Source organism: Lactuca serriola, chromosome 6 (genome assembly GCF_051521515.1).
Source record: "Lactuca serriola cultivar US96UC23 chromosome 6, Lser_US96UC23_V15, whole genome shotgun sequence".
NCBI classification, from domain to species: Eukaryota; Viridiplantae; Streptophyta; class Magnoliopsida; order Asterales; family Asteraceae; genus Lactuca; species Lactuca serriola.
In genome coordinates this window covers 183,492,565-183,504,316 of record NC_136413.1, presented here as the reverse complement: position 1 = coordinate 183,504,316, position 11,752 = coordinate 183,492,565, and the positions used below count along the sequence as shown (strand labels likewise).

The window sequence follows — 11,752 nt, the reverse complement described above, 5'->3', positions numbered from 1 at the left end:
GGTCTTAAGTCCGGAAATTAGGGTTTGAACATTCGTCACGTACGCCCCGCGTACCCTTTGGTACGCCCATCGTATGTGTTGGCCCTCCGCGATCATCCATGCATGGTATGCTAAGCGTACTCCTGAAGTACCCCCAACGTACTTAAGGGACCTATATGCAATATTTATAATTTCAAGGGTTCCAAAGGTAATAACTGATTTGGAGTGTTACAGTAAGTCTTCATTTATGTTTATCTTTCTGTATTGACAATGACATCCCATGTTTTATAAATAAAACACATTTCTTCAAAAATACTTTGATAATAATATTATCATGTTTTTAAACAAATTAATATTTTTTAAAAGAATGCTCTGATTTAATAAGTATAAACAAATCGGTATCTTTTGGCCGTAAAAAAATAAGGATGTCACAACTGTATATTTAGAGTTAATTTATACCTATATTATTTGTTGGGTTTGACACTCTATGAGCATTCAAACTTGATAAATCTAAATTGTTAATAATAAAGCTATACACCCCACATATATGAATTTCTTTTGCATTTAGGGGCGTAGTTGTCAATTACTAGATATAAGGGACTAATATGACATCATAGCCAAAATACAACGACCTTTTTGAAACTCATAGTTAGTTGTTCTGGGTTTAGCATCGCTGTCAAGAGTCAAGAAACAGTGCCGTCTTCAATTGAACCCAAGGTATCCAATTATCATAACCATGGAGTCTCAAAGACACAAAAGTAAACAAAAACACATACATTTGTTTGAACTGGCCCAATTTGAAGTAAAAGTGGATCAATTTTTGTAGGATTCACAAGTTTTTGACAGCAAAAGCGATCAATCAAGTGTTGTCAACTTCAATCCAATTGGCATAGACAATTACAAACGAGTGCTACTACTACGAATTGATAACTCATCTCAGAGCAAAATTCCTCACGCAAGGTCGAGAACGGTAGAGGGCTCCGTACACCCCTATTGGAGGCATGAGTGTCGCTCTACAAGCTGGCTCAGCTGCCTGCGGTTGTTCATTACAATTGAAGTCGATTCGATCATCGTGCCCGTGCTTTTGAATGATTACGATGCAGCTAGTGGGGGTTTGGTTTGAAATTGCGGTAAGAAGAAGACGATCATCGTTTTCGCGATAGGATTTTGGTTGCCTGATATGGCTAATAATGTCAATGGAGGTTCTTCTAACGCTCTCGCAAATGATCTTACAGGTAAACTTCTATCTATTTGTATCTATATGTGTGTGAATTCCTGAACAGTATGGTTCACGTTTTTGTTCAATTTCTATAGAAATTCACTAGGTATTTGTTATACATTTAACTGGTTGATGATATTTACCTAATTGTTTATCTTTGTGGAATCTGAATCTGTATGGAGTTGCAGATAAAAGATCTTGAAGACACAGGGAAGATGAACTCCAGTCCTTGAGATTGTTTTCCATTGGGTAAGACAGTTTTCATCAACAAAAGCAATAACCTTCTAAAGTACACCATTTTAGCAAATAAAATTGCACATTACTAATGCTAAACTCGCCTTTATTTTCTTGGCTTTGTGATTAAATGGTCTTCCAATATGCTTATCAGTAATTTTATGCTATCTCTTCCACTCACATTTCCCTACAAAACATGACTTGTTTGTTCAAGGTGCACAAATAAAAGTTATGATTAAGTGTAGCATTCCCAAAAGAATCACAAAGTTTATAGATCAAATCATCAAACAAAGACTAGTAATCGATTTGGGACAAAACTTTTTATTGGTTGTGAAAGTTTTGATAAGATGTCTTACACTCTTACTACCTAACTTTGTACATATTATTACATCTGCAAGAACTATTTTTGACTTATTTCCATTTGTGCAACCATAATGCAGATTCTTTTCATGGTTCATTTTGTTGTTAATGGTTCTCTTAATCTGCCTTTTTGTCCCCCAACAGGTATGTTACTCCTCCTTTCTGTTTATGATTCATATGTTTTTCCATCATTTTATCAAACTGCTTCTTTAGTAATCCTTTAGTGAGTATAAACTGATTCGTGATTATGTTTATCTTTATAACTTATTAATTAAAGTTATAAATCCCAAGTGTATGTAATTTAAACTTCTTAATGAGTCTTTTACTCATGTTTTGATGCCTGTTTTTGCCATGAGGAAGTATATCTTTAAGGCCAACATGCACTGATTAATATAAGGAGTTTGAAATTATAAATTTAGAAATTCTTATACTCTTTGTTTTTGTTTTTATGTTAATTTCATGTTTTTACATTGATATTCCCTTTTCTATAACAGTTTTGGTGATAAGTGCTAATAATTTGGCTTAAACAACCTTTTTGTGGCTTTTTCTTTTTTCCATTTTTCTCCATTAACTCGTGTATGAGTAAAGTGGCTAAAAATGTGTAAAGATGTTTGTCTAGATAAAGTTCTGTATATATAAAGCCTGTTTCTTTTTAAAAACTTTGAACAAGACAAAATGACCCTTTTACCCTTTCATCTTGAAAAAACAAATTCCACAACATTTGATAGGAAAAAAGAAGGACAAACAGGTAAAGAGTTAGTATCTTACTTACTACATGTTTATACTGTTACATGAGAGACCCTTAACTTTGGAATTAATGACATTTTCTACCCAGCTAAGTCTTTTTTTTTATTTAAATATATTCGTAAGTGTTCCACATCATTGTTGAGGGTCTCTCTTGTTGTAGCCTTTTCATTTTCATTGTCTGTTATAGTATTTGTCTTGATGTTGTTAATGTTTCAGTTATTTTGGTGTATATATAACATCTGATTAGCTTTTCAACTGATATAACAGTACTTTCAAGTAATAATTCATCAACTTATTTAAATTTTAGTTGTTGGTTTTTTGTTAACATGTTGTCTCTCTTCTCTTGGAAAAATGGACCATAAGATTTTCAGAGGACCATTTTGTTTCCACTTTCTTGATAGCGACTCATTAGCCCATCACTTGCAGCCTTTTAATTTACCAGTCGACTCATTCATCTATTCTTTTTATTATTATTATTTTTTTTAAATCATAATCACATTTATCAAATAATAAGATTCACCTTAATATCTTTTAAATCGACCACGTTTCAGGGTAATTGGAAGAATAATTTTTTTACGGAGTAGGGTTTTAAGTTTTAACACCACATGCTTTTTTACAAGTGGAAATATGCTGATTAGAGATGTGTCTATTTTGTGTTGTTAATTGTTAATTTATTTTTCTACATAAAGTTTAAAGTTAAAGAATGGTCCCTTTAAGTGTACCCTTCTTTCTTTCATCTTTACAATTATTCTGTTTTATTCCTAACTTTGGAAAACGGAATAAATTCTTAGCATTAAAGTTCTGGTTTGCCTTCGTTGCATTGGCACCTTTGTAACGTTTGTTACCCAACTCAATGCCCATGAAGCATTTTTAGAATTATTCTCTTTGTCAAGAACATTTCCTTTTTTTTTTTATGTGTTATCACTATTAATATAAGTAATTAATACGAATAACTAAAATGGGTGCGCATTTTATGTCCTTAAAAGTTTGATTTGAAAGCCACGTTAATTCATCCTTCAATTTCCATTTTAGCGAATGTTCTCCACAAAACAATCTACATTTGTCCCGACACACACATGCATGCATCGAATGGTTGTACAACAACCGTACGGATGTAAATGTCAATGTACAAACATGTGAAGCCATGTTTTCGTTTCCACTCGTAGAATCTTTGTGAGAGAATTTGAAACAGAATGTATTATTATTATTATTATTATTATTATTATTATTATTATTATTATTATGGTATCATTTCCAAGAAATTTCGTACCCATGTCAATATGTGATATGATTTGATGACGTGTGAAATGACGAGAATACCCTTTTTACTTGTTGGGATATTGGTCTCAAGATGCCATATAACCAGAGACAAAACTGGCACTTGTGTTGGTACTTGGCAGTTGGCAGGGGGGAGAGCAAATAGTCGCAGGCGGAGCCAATCGAGTACCGCTCTTGTGTTGTGTTGGTTGGTGTGCGAGAAAAATTGGATAAAAGTTGAATGGTTAAATATTGATTTAGGTGGCCTTTTTTTTCCCTCCTAGTCTTATTCTTGCTCAATCTGTATGCTTCGATACAAAGTATCACCGTATGCGTCACTCACTTCACTTATTTCAATACCAAATTATTGCTATTTTTTTTTCTTTTTCTTTTTCTTTTTATGGCCAATATATATATATATATATATATATATATATATATATATATATATATATATATATGTGTGTGTGTGTGTCATTTTATTTGAAATAATTATGATGATATTTCTAGTAAACTTAACCTTGCTTTTAAGATTAGTTAAACTCATATCATATACTTTTTTTTTCTTTTTAATAATCTAAAAAAATCTTTATAATGGAAGACAAATCATTGCCAATTAATGCCATGTTTTGCCCCACATTAATTTTTAAAGAATTAAATTCCATTACAATTTCTGCCTACAAAACGTGTCAATATATATATATATATATATATATATATATATATATAGTGGTTGCGTTGGTGGGAGTTGTGGTGGGAGCTGTGGCGGAGGTGGTGACAACGGTGGCGGAGATGGTAGTTGTAAAGGTGATGGAGGTGATGTCAGTGGGTGGTAGGTGATGGTGACAATGACGGTGATGGAGCGGTGGTGGTTGGTGGCGGAGGGAAGGTGGTGGATTCATATATGAAAAATACTTATAATTATATTCACATATGAATATTACCAATCAATGTTATGGTGATACGACGGAGTGTTTTGCGATAAATATAAATGATTGACTAAGAATGATTTTTTTATTTTTAATTTGTTTTCAAACTTACCTCTCTCTCTCTCTCTCTCTCTCTCTCTCTCTCTCTCTCTCTCTCTCTCTCTCTATATATATATATATATATATATATATATATATATATATATATATATATATATATATATATAATCGGTTATTCGAACGTTGCATTGAATGATAAATCCAACATAATATTTTGTTTGATTTTATTATTTGGACTAAATTACATTTTTGGTTTTTGTTATTAATTGATTTCTTTTTCGGTTTTGGTTTCTAAATGAATTGCGTTGTAATTTAATTGTTTAAAATAATTAAGTTTAGTAATTTTGGTTATAGTCCAAGTAAATTAATAATATTATTTATTATTTTGTTATATGGTTTTTACAAGTGTTTACTGTTATATGAAAGATTATATTTGAAGCAAGAACCAAATGTAATTTAATAATAATTTAGAAAATTTGATATTAATTAAATAATAAATATTTATAAAAAATCAATATAAAATGCAGTATAGTCGTTTTATTTGGAATATGCTCCAAAACTATTAGGAAACTTAAAATTAAGAGAAAAAAGTTTCAACCTAATTTGATTGGCTACTAAAAATAAAAACCCAACTAAACTCTTGACCAAAATATAACTTCGTCAAATTTGTCTACATTTAAGGTTGTTGCTAAAACAATTATGGAAATCGGATTTCCATTGTAATGGAAATTTAAGGAAAAAAAAAAAAAAAAAAAAAAAAACATGTTGAATAGGACTATTTAGATCATTCAAAATGCATGATTGAATAAGATGAAATATTTAATTGATATATATATATATATATATATATATATATATATATATATATATATATATATATATATATATATATATAGAGAGAGAGAGAGAGAGAGAGAGAGAGAGAGAGAGAAAGAGAGAGAGAGAGAGAACTTAACCATAGTTAGATGCTGAGTTGGCATACATTGTATTTAGAGTTCAATTGATTGAATGGAAAAATGATTAACAAAAGAATGAAATATTTTTAAAAATTATTCCATTGAAATTTTCAGTGTTTATTCATCAATAGATTGTAGGAATTAAATGACCAAATTAAGTTGTATGAAAAGTGAGATGTTGATGTGATAATCTATTAAATATGAATGAATCATAAATGAATTTAAAACAATATATTAACAGTGTTGTAATAATCCATAAAAACAAAGAGTTGAGACATTTCAAGAAAGGGTAATAGAGCCAAGGATTACAAGAGCTTCTAGCCATGGTCCCCTTCTTAATGCAACATGCATAAATGGTTGTCTTAGAATATGCCAACATTGTCATGGCCACCACTTCAACCCTCCATGTCACCCATCTTGGTACCATTTGTGTCATTGTGTGCAAAAATATATAATATATAAACGTTTTCGATGAGATCAGATACATTTAATACTGATTCGGTCATCATACATGCCATGTTTCCTATCGACTCTATTTATGTGGAAACACATTTAGTTGTTAAGCTCTACTTAAGGAGTCTTGGCCTATTAGTACCCACATGATAACACATATCATATCCTCCATGTTATACACGATCTTGACCTACATATAGCTGTCTTTAATTAAGAGTGAATAATATCAATTCAAATATCATTTAATATAAAATACTTGGATAGACTAATAGACATGTTTGGATCATATGAATAACCACATAGAACTCATGTGTCATAGACTATTAATATGTACGAAAGTATATGTCTCAATTAGGCCATGGTCATGTCAAAATATTTGCATGTATTCACACTTCAAATCAAACTCCAACCATTTAATTCCACTTGTCAAATCTTAAATTAAAGATTAATTATTTTAATATCACTAACCCTTTTTGGGTTCACTTGAAAGAGATTGGGTGGATGATAAAGAACCTAAAAAGAAGTAAATTTTAAAGATTATCCTTACAAAACCTACTAACAGAAAGGTGAATTCATATACATATAGTTAAAGATACAACCTCACAAAGGGGGAAAAGAAACTATATATAATAGAACCACAAAGTGACATTTAACATTATCTCTAAAATAAAAACTCTTGGGCAAAAGTTTTTTGGCGGTTGAAAAACAAATTTTATATTCCATTTATTTCATAAAAAGAAACTATAACTTGCAATTGATATATTTAATATTATTAAATAATAAAACGGGAAATGTCACACTATTTCAACCGAAATTTTACCATTGAACTAAAAACCATTTTTGCTATATATTTTCAATTATTTGATAGAAATTGGGCATTTTAAATAAATATTGCTTCCTCAATTCAAGATAAGATATCACAACTTTCGTGGCAATTTATAAGCTCTTAAAAACAACCATTTGCAACCACAAAAGGATGCCCATTTCATCCTGACATCTCTTAGATACTAACAAGGAGAACCATAAATTAAAGATGCAAGTTTCACAAACACAACAAATGCCCATCAAATCAAAAAAAAAAAAAAAAGCCGAGAAGGGATCGTTATCCTATTCTATTGTGACTAATTTTTTCTTGGATTTCTAAATCTTAATTTTTACAAAATTTAGAATGAATAGGGTAAATTTGATGAATAATCCTTAATCATCTGTCTATGAATGTTATTTATTTTTCTTTAATTGGCTTATAGATCATATACAAAACAAAATCTGGATACAGGAGTCCCTCTTGTTAGAAGACATGGTATCATCATCTTACTCCATTGTTCATAAAAATGGATCATGAAGAACAAAAAAAAAGGACCCTTTAACTTCAGTTATTTGACGTGTCATTCTCTTATATTCGTTATTTTATATGTCCCGTTGGATAAAGAAAGTGGCATACGACAATATAGTTTACACGGGTTACTCACTAATATACATATCTGTCTATAAAGGGGATGAAAGGATATGGGTAGGCCCCACCTCTCTCTCTCTCTCTCTCTCTCTCTCTCTCTCTCTCTCTCTCTCTCTCTCTCTCTCTCTCTCTCTCTCTCTCTCTCTCTCTCTCTCTCTCTCTCTCTCTCTCTCTCTCGTGTGTGTGTGTGTTCAAGAAAATTAACAATTCTTTCCAGCCGCTTTTCGATGGCATCTCTCTCTTTCAAATTGGTAGGGTCGACTCGTTTATGTATATATACCCAACACCCATGGCTTCAAGACTCCATCAATTCCTAAAGCTTCTCTTTCTTTCTTTACCTAAGAAAACAAAACACAAAGTATTACTAGTAGTACTTGCTTTGCCACCAACTAACCAAAACCCCTCTCTTTCCTCCTTTTTGTTTGTATTCTTGTTTTTGGTTTTGTGATTGTGTTTTTCTGTTTGCACACTCTCTCTATCTAATAACTTTTGTATTATATATATAGTTTCTTCTTCTTTTTTTTTTTTTTTAACTTAATTGTTTAGTTCCCTCTTTCCCTAACACCAAGAATTTTGAGCCATGTGTAATCCAACACCATCTTCCCCTTCCAATTTTGTCATTTCCAAGAACACCCATTTCAACAATCATCATAACAATGACCCCCCAAAATCTACTGATCATGATGATCATCTTCATTCATGGCCAACCCCTTCCGAGGTAACATCATGCGTCTTATTCTTTTAATCTTAAATTAGTTTGAAAGCTTGAATCTTTACGAATAAAGATCAAGAGAAGTTGAGATTGATAATTGCTTGTTGTTTCATTTTTTCTTCTCCAGGCATTGGAGGAAATCAAAGCCATTGGGAAGATTTCAGGACCCACAGCCATGACTGGTTTACTACTATACTCAAGAGCTATGATCTCCATGCTGTTTCTTGGCTATCTTGGTGAGCTTGAGCTCGCCGGAGGTTCACTCTCCATTGGATTCGCGAACATCACTGGTTACTCCGTCATCTCAGGTCTAGCCATGGGTATGGAGCCCATTTGTGGTCAAGCATATGGTGCGAAACAGATGAAACTCTTGGGAATAACGCTACAAAGAACAGTGCTTCTACTTTTGTCAACTTCTCTCCCAATCTCTTTCATGTGGTTCAACATGAAGAATATCTTGTTATGGTGTGGACAAGATGAAGAGATTTCATCCGCAGCTCACACTTTCATCATCTTCGCAATTCCAGACCTTTTCTTACTCTCTCTTCTTCACCCTCTTCGTGTTTATCTCCGAGCTCAGAACATCATTCTACCATTAACCTACTGTTCAGCTGTTTCAGTCCTTCTGCATGTCCCACTCAACTTCCTTCTCGTTGGGTATTTCAAGATGGGGATTTCTGGGGTGGCGATCGCGATGGTTCTCACAAATCTCAACTTGTTGTTCCTTCTGATCACGTTTGTTTACTTCTCCGGTGTTTACAGAGACTCATGGGTGGCACCAAGCTCCGACTGCCTTCGTGGGTGGTCTTCTTTGTTAGCTTTAGCGATTCCAACATGTGTTTCCGTTTGTCTCGAATGGTGGTGGTATGAACTTATGATAATGATGTGTGGATTACTCGTAAACCCTAAAGCAACCGTTGCTTCAATGGGGATTCTCATCCAAACTACATCCTTGGTTTACGTTTTCCCATCCGCATTGAGCCTCGGTGTGTCAACGAGAGTTGGAAACGAGCTTGGGGCAAACCGACCAGCTAAGGCACGGATTTCGATGATTGTTTCACTTTTCTGCGCTATGGTTTTAGGACTTATGGCAATGGCGTTCACGATATTGATGAGGCACAAATGGGGTCGGTTTTTCACTAACGATTCAGAGATTCTTGAACTAACTTCGATCGCATTACCAATAATCGGACTATGTGAGCTTGGAAACTGCCCTCAAACAACTGGTTGTGGGGTGTTGAGAGGAAGTGCAAGGCCCACCATTGGAGCGAACATAAATTTGGGATCATTTTACTTGGTGGGAATGCCGGTGGCGATCATCATGGGGTTCGTTTTGAAAATGGGGTTCCCCGGACTTTGGTTAGGGTTGCTTGCAGCTCAGGGAACATGTGCCTTGCTCATGCTTTATGTTCTTTGTAAAACAGATTGGATTCTTCAAGTGGAAAGAGCTAAAGAGTTAACAAAATCACCATCATCTTCGTCTTCTAAACCTTCAAGAACTGCTAATCCGGTGTTACCAGTATCAAACAAGAATCTGCAGCCCAAGAACTCCACGGAAGCTAATCTTGAAGAAATCATGGTATCTGAAACGATGAAGAAGCAGGATAATTCTCGTTCGCTTGAAACAGATCCACTCATTATGCATTAATGACTCGACTTCATTTTCTTATTCTTTTTCTTCATCATCTGATGATTGTACTTGACACCATTTAGCCAGTAGATGTTCTTAATAGTCTGCAAATCTTTTTCTCTCTCTTAGCCTTGGCTGTATATTGTTCTTGATTCTGATGCTTTTTTTGCCCTAAAAAGATCATGCAGTTGTAATTGCTGAGCTATGCATAAAAGAATAGAATAAAAATAACATTTACAAAAAGCATTAGTTCATTGATCCATTACATATATATACCTTCTGGCATTGATTCAGCGATGTAATTAGATTAAATTGATTCTCATTTTTGTAACTTACTTGTACATGTTATTTATTCGATGTACATGATATTAATAATTTGAAAGGTCGTGATTTAATGAACAACTTAATCATGCATACACAAATCAAGATCAAGAGTTTTATATATCATTGACGTTGCTTGTGATATGAAGTCTGAATTGGATATCGTATGCCAAGGTACAAAGATTTGTTTCTAAATGATAATCGATGGCGTATGTGTACAGTATTCGGTACTCACCATAAAAGTGTGATAACGGTTTGATAATTATTTGTCTAGGAGTCGGTTTTTTAGTGGAATCGCAAGAAAATAATAATATTCTAGCAACAATTAATCTGAATATTTTTAAAATTGTTGAATCAACACCTTTATACCTTTTCATTTTTTTATAGTTTAATATTATGTATGGTATTTAAAATTGTTGAAACCAATATCTTTATACTTTTCATTTTTTTTATAGTTTAATATTATATATGTATGGGATTGTGTATCCTTATAACAACATCTACTATATTTCTCTTTCTTATTGTTGTTTCCTCCCATATATAGCCACAAAAGTGTCTGCATGCCCTAAAAAGGAATATCATTTAGCATGATAATATGCTCATATTCCCCCAATAAGACATCCACCACCATTTAATTTCCCGCACCTTTTTCAACAGCTTTGCAAAATTCGCGTAAAGAAAACCCTCATTAAAGTTATCGGACAGTAAATGGACTGGTCTAAAACAGTAATTGACTCTTGGAGCTCTGATGATTATGCAAACGAAGGTTGTCAAGATCGGGATCCTACGTAGTATTGTTTTTTAGTTTACAAGATCGGGATCGGGATCCTAAGCTCCCACAAAATAAAACATAATTTTAATTTATAATTTTTAAACATGAAAAATATTTCAAACATTTAACTTTTCGTTCAAAATTACAAAACTTCAAAATATTAGTCATAAGTCACAATACAAAATTATAAATGGTAAATAGGTAAAGGGTAAAAGATATAAAATGGTAAAAATAAATTTTATTTGCAAAAATAAATAAATAAATAAATAAAAATAAAAAAATCAAAGGAAGGTAGGATCGGATCGGATCTCGATCCTACGATCTTACGATCCTACCTGCAGCCCTACCCCAAATACGATCATTTTAAAATCCAGATCGTTTTTCATATTTAGGATCGTACGATCCTACGAATCTATGATCAGGATTGCGATTTTGACAATCATGATATAAACTATAAACGTACAGCTGTAGGGAGTGGATGTGGTCTTAATTACCGCACCTTAGCCACGGTTTCAAAGAGGAACACCGCCCTTGACCGTGGTTTCCAGTGCGGACCGCATGTGGTAGTAGAGGGCCTCACTATCTCTCTCTCTCTCTCTCTCTCTCTCTCTCTCTCTCTATATATATATATATATATATATATATATATATATATATATATATATATATA

At 32.9% G+C, this 11,752-nt stretch overlaps 1 protein-coding gene and 1 long non-coding RNA gene across 4 annotated transcripts; both read left to right on the top strand.

Annotated features, from left to right (window-relative positions):
* Positions 1–613: 613 nt before the first annotated feature.
* LOC145057518 (uncharacterized) lies at positions 614–4,175 on the top strand. Of its 3 annotated transcripts, none has more exons than XR_013686127.1 (4): positions 614–696; positions 806–1,214; positions 1,387–1,447; positions 1,873–2,220. It is a non-coding gene; the product is annotated as an uncharacterized LOC145057518 (long non-coding RNA). The 3 variants fall into 3 exon arrangements; XR_013686128.1 differs by lacking the exon at positions 614–696 and adding an exon at positions 3,091–4,175 and having other exon boundaries at positions 703–1,214; positions 1,873–1,936; XR_013686126.1 differs by lacking the exon at positions 614–696 and having other exon boundaries at positions 703–1,214.
* Positions 4,176–5,753: 1,578 nt separating this feature from the next.
* On the top strand, positions 5,754–10,232 carry LOC145057517 (protein DETOXIFICATION 48-like). The gene is made up of 2 exons (XM_079005382.1): positions 5,754–8,365; positions 8,487–10,232. Exons 1-2 carry the CDS (start codon positions 8,228–8,230, stop codon positions 10,005–10,007), a joined length of 1,659 nt encoding a protein of 552 aa, XP_078861508.1. The 5' UTR covers positions 5,754–8,227; the 3' UTR covers positions 10,008–10,232.
* The last annotated feature ends 1,520 nt before the right edge of the window (positions 10,233–11,752 follow it).

Excerpts from the sequence above, each read along its gene's own strand:
- LOC145057517 (XM_079005382.1), top strand. The coding sequence starts at position 8,228 with ATGTGTAATCCAACACCATCTTCCCCTTCCAATTTTGTCATTTCCAAG. Across the intron at positions 8,366-8,486 it reads CATGGCCAACCCCTTCCGAG|GCATTGGAGGAAATCAAAGC; the intron begins GTAACATCATGC and ends TTTCTTCTCCAG.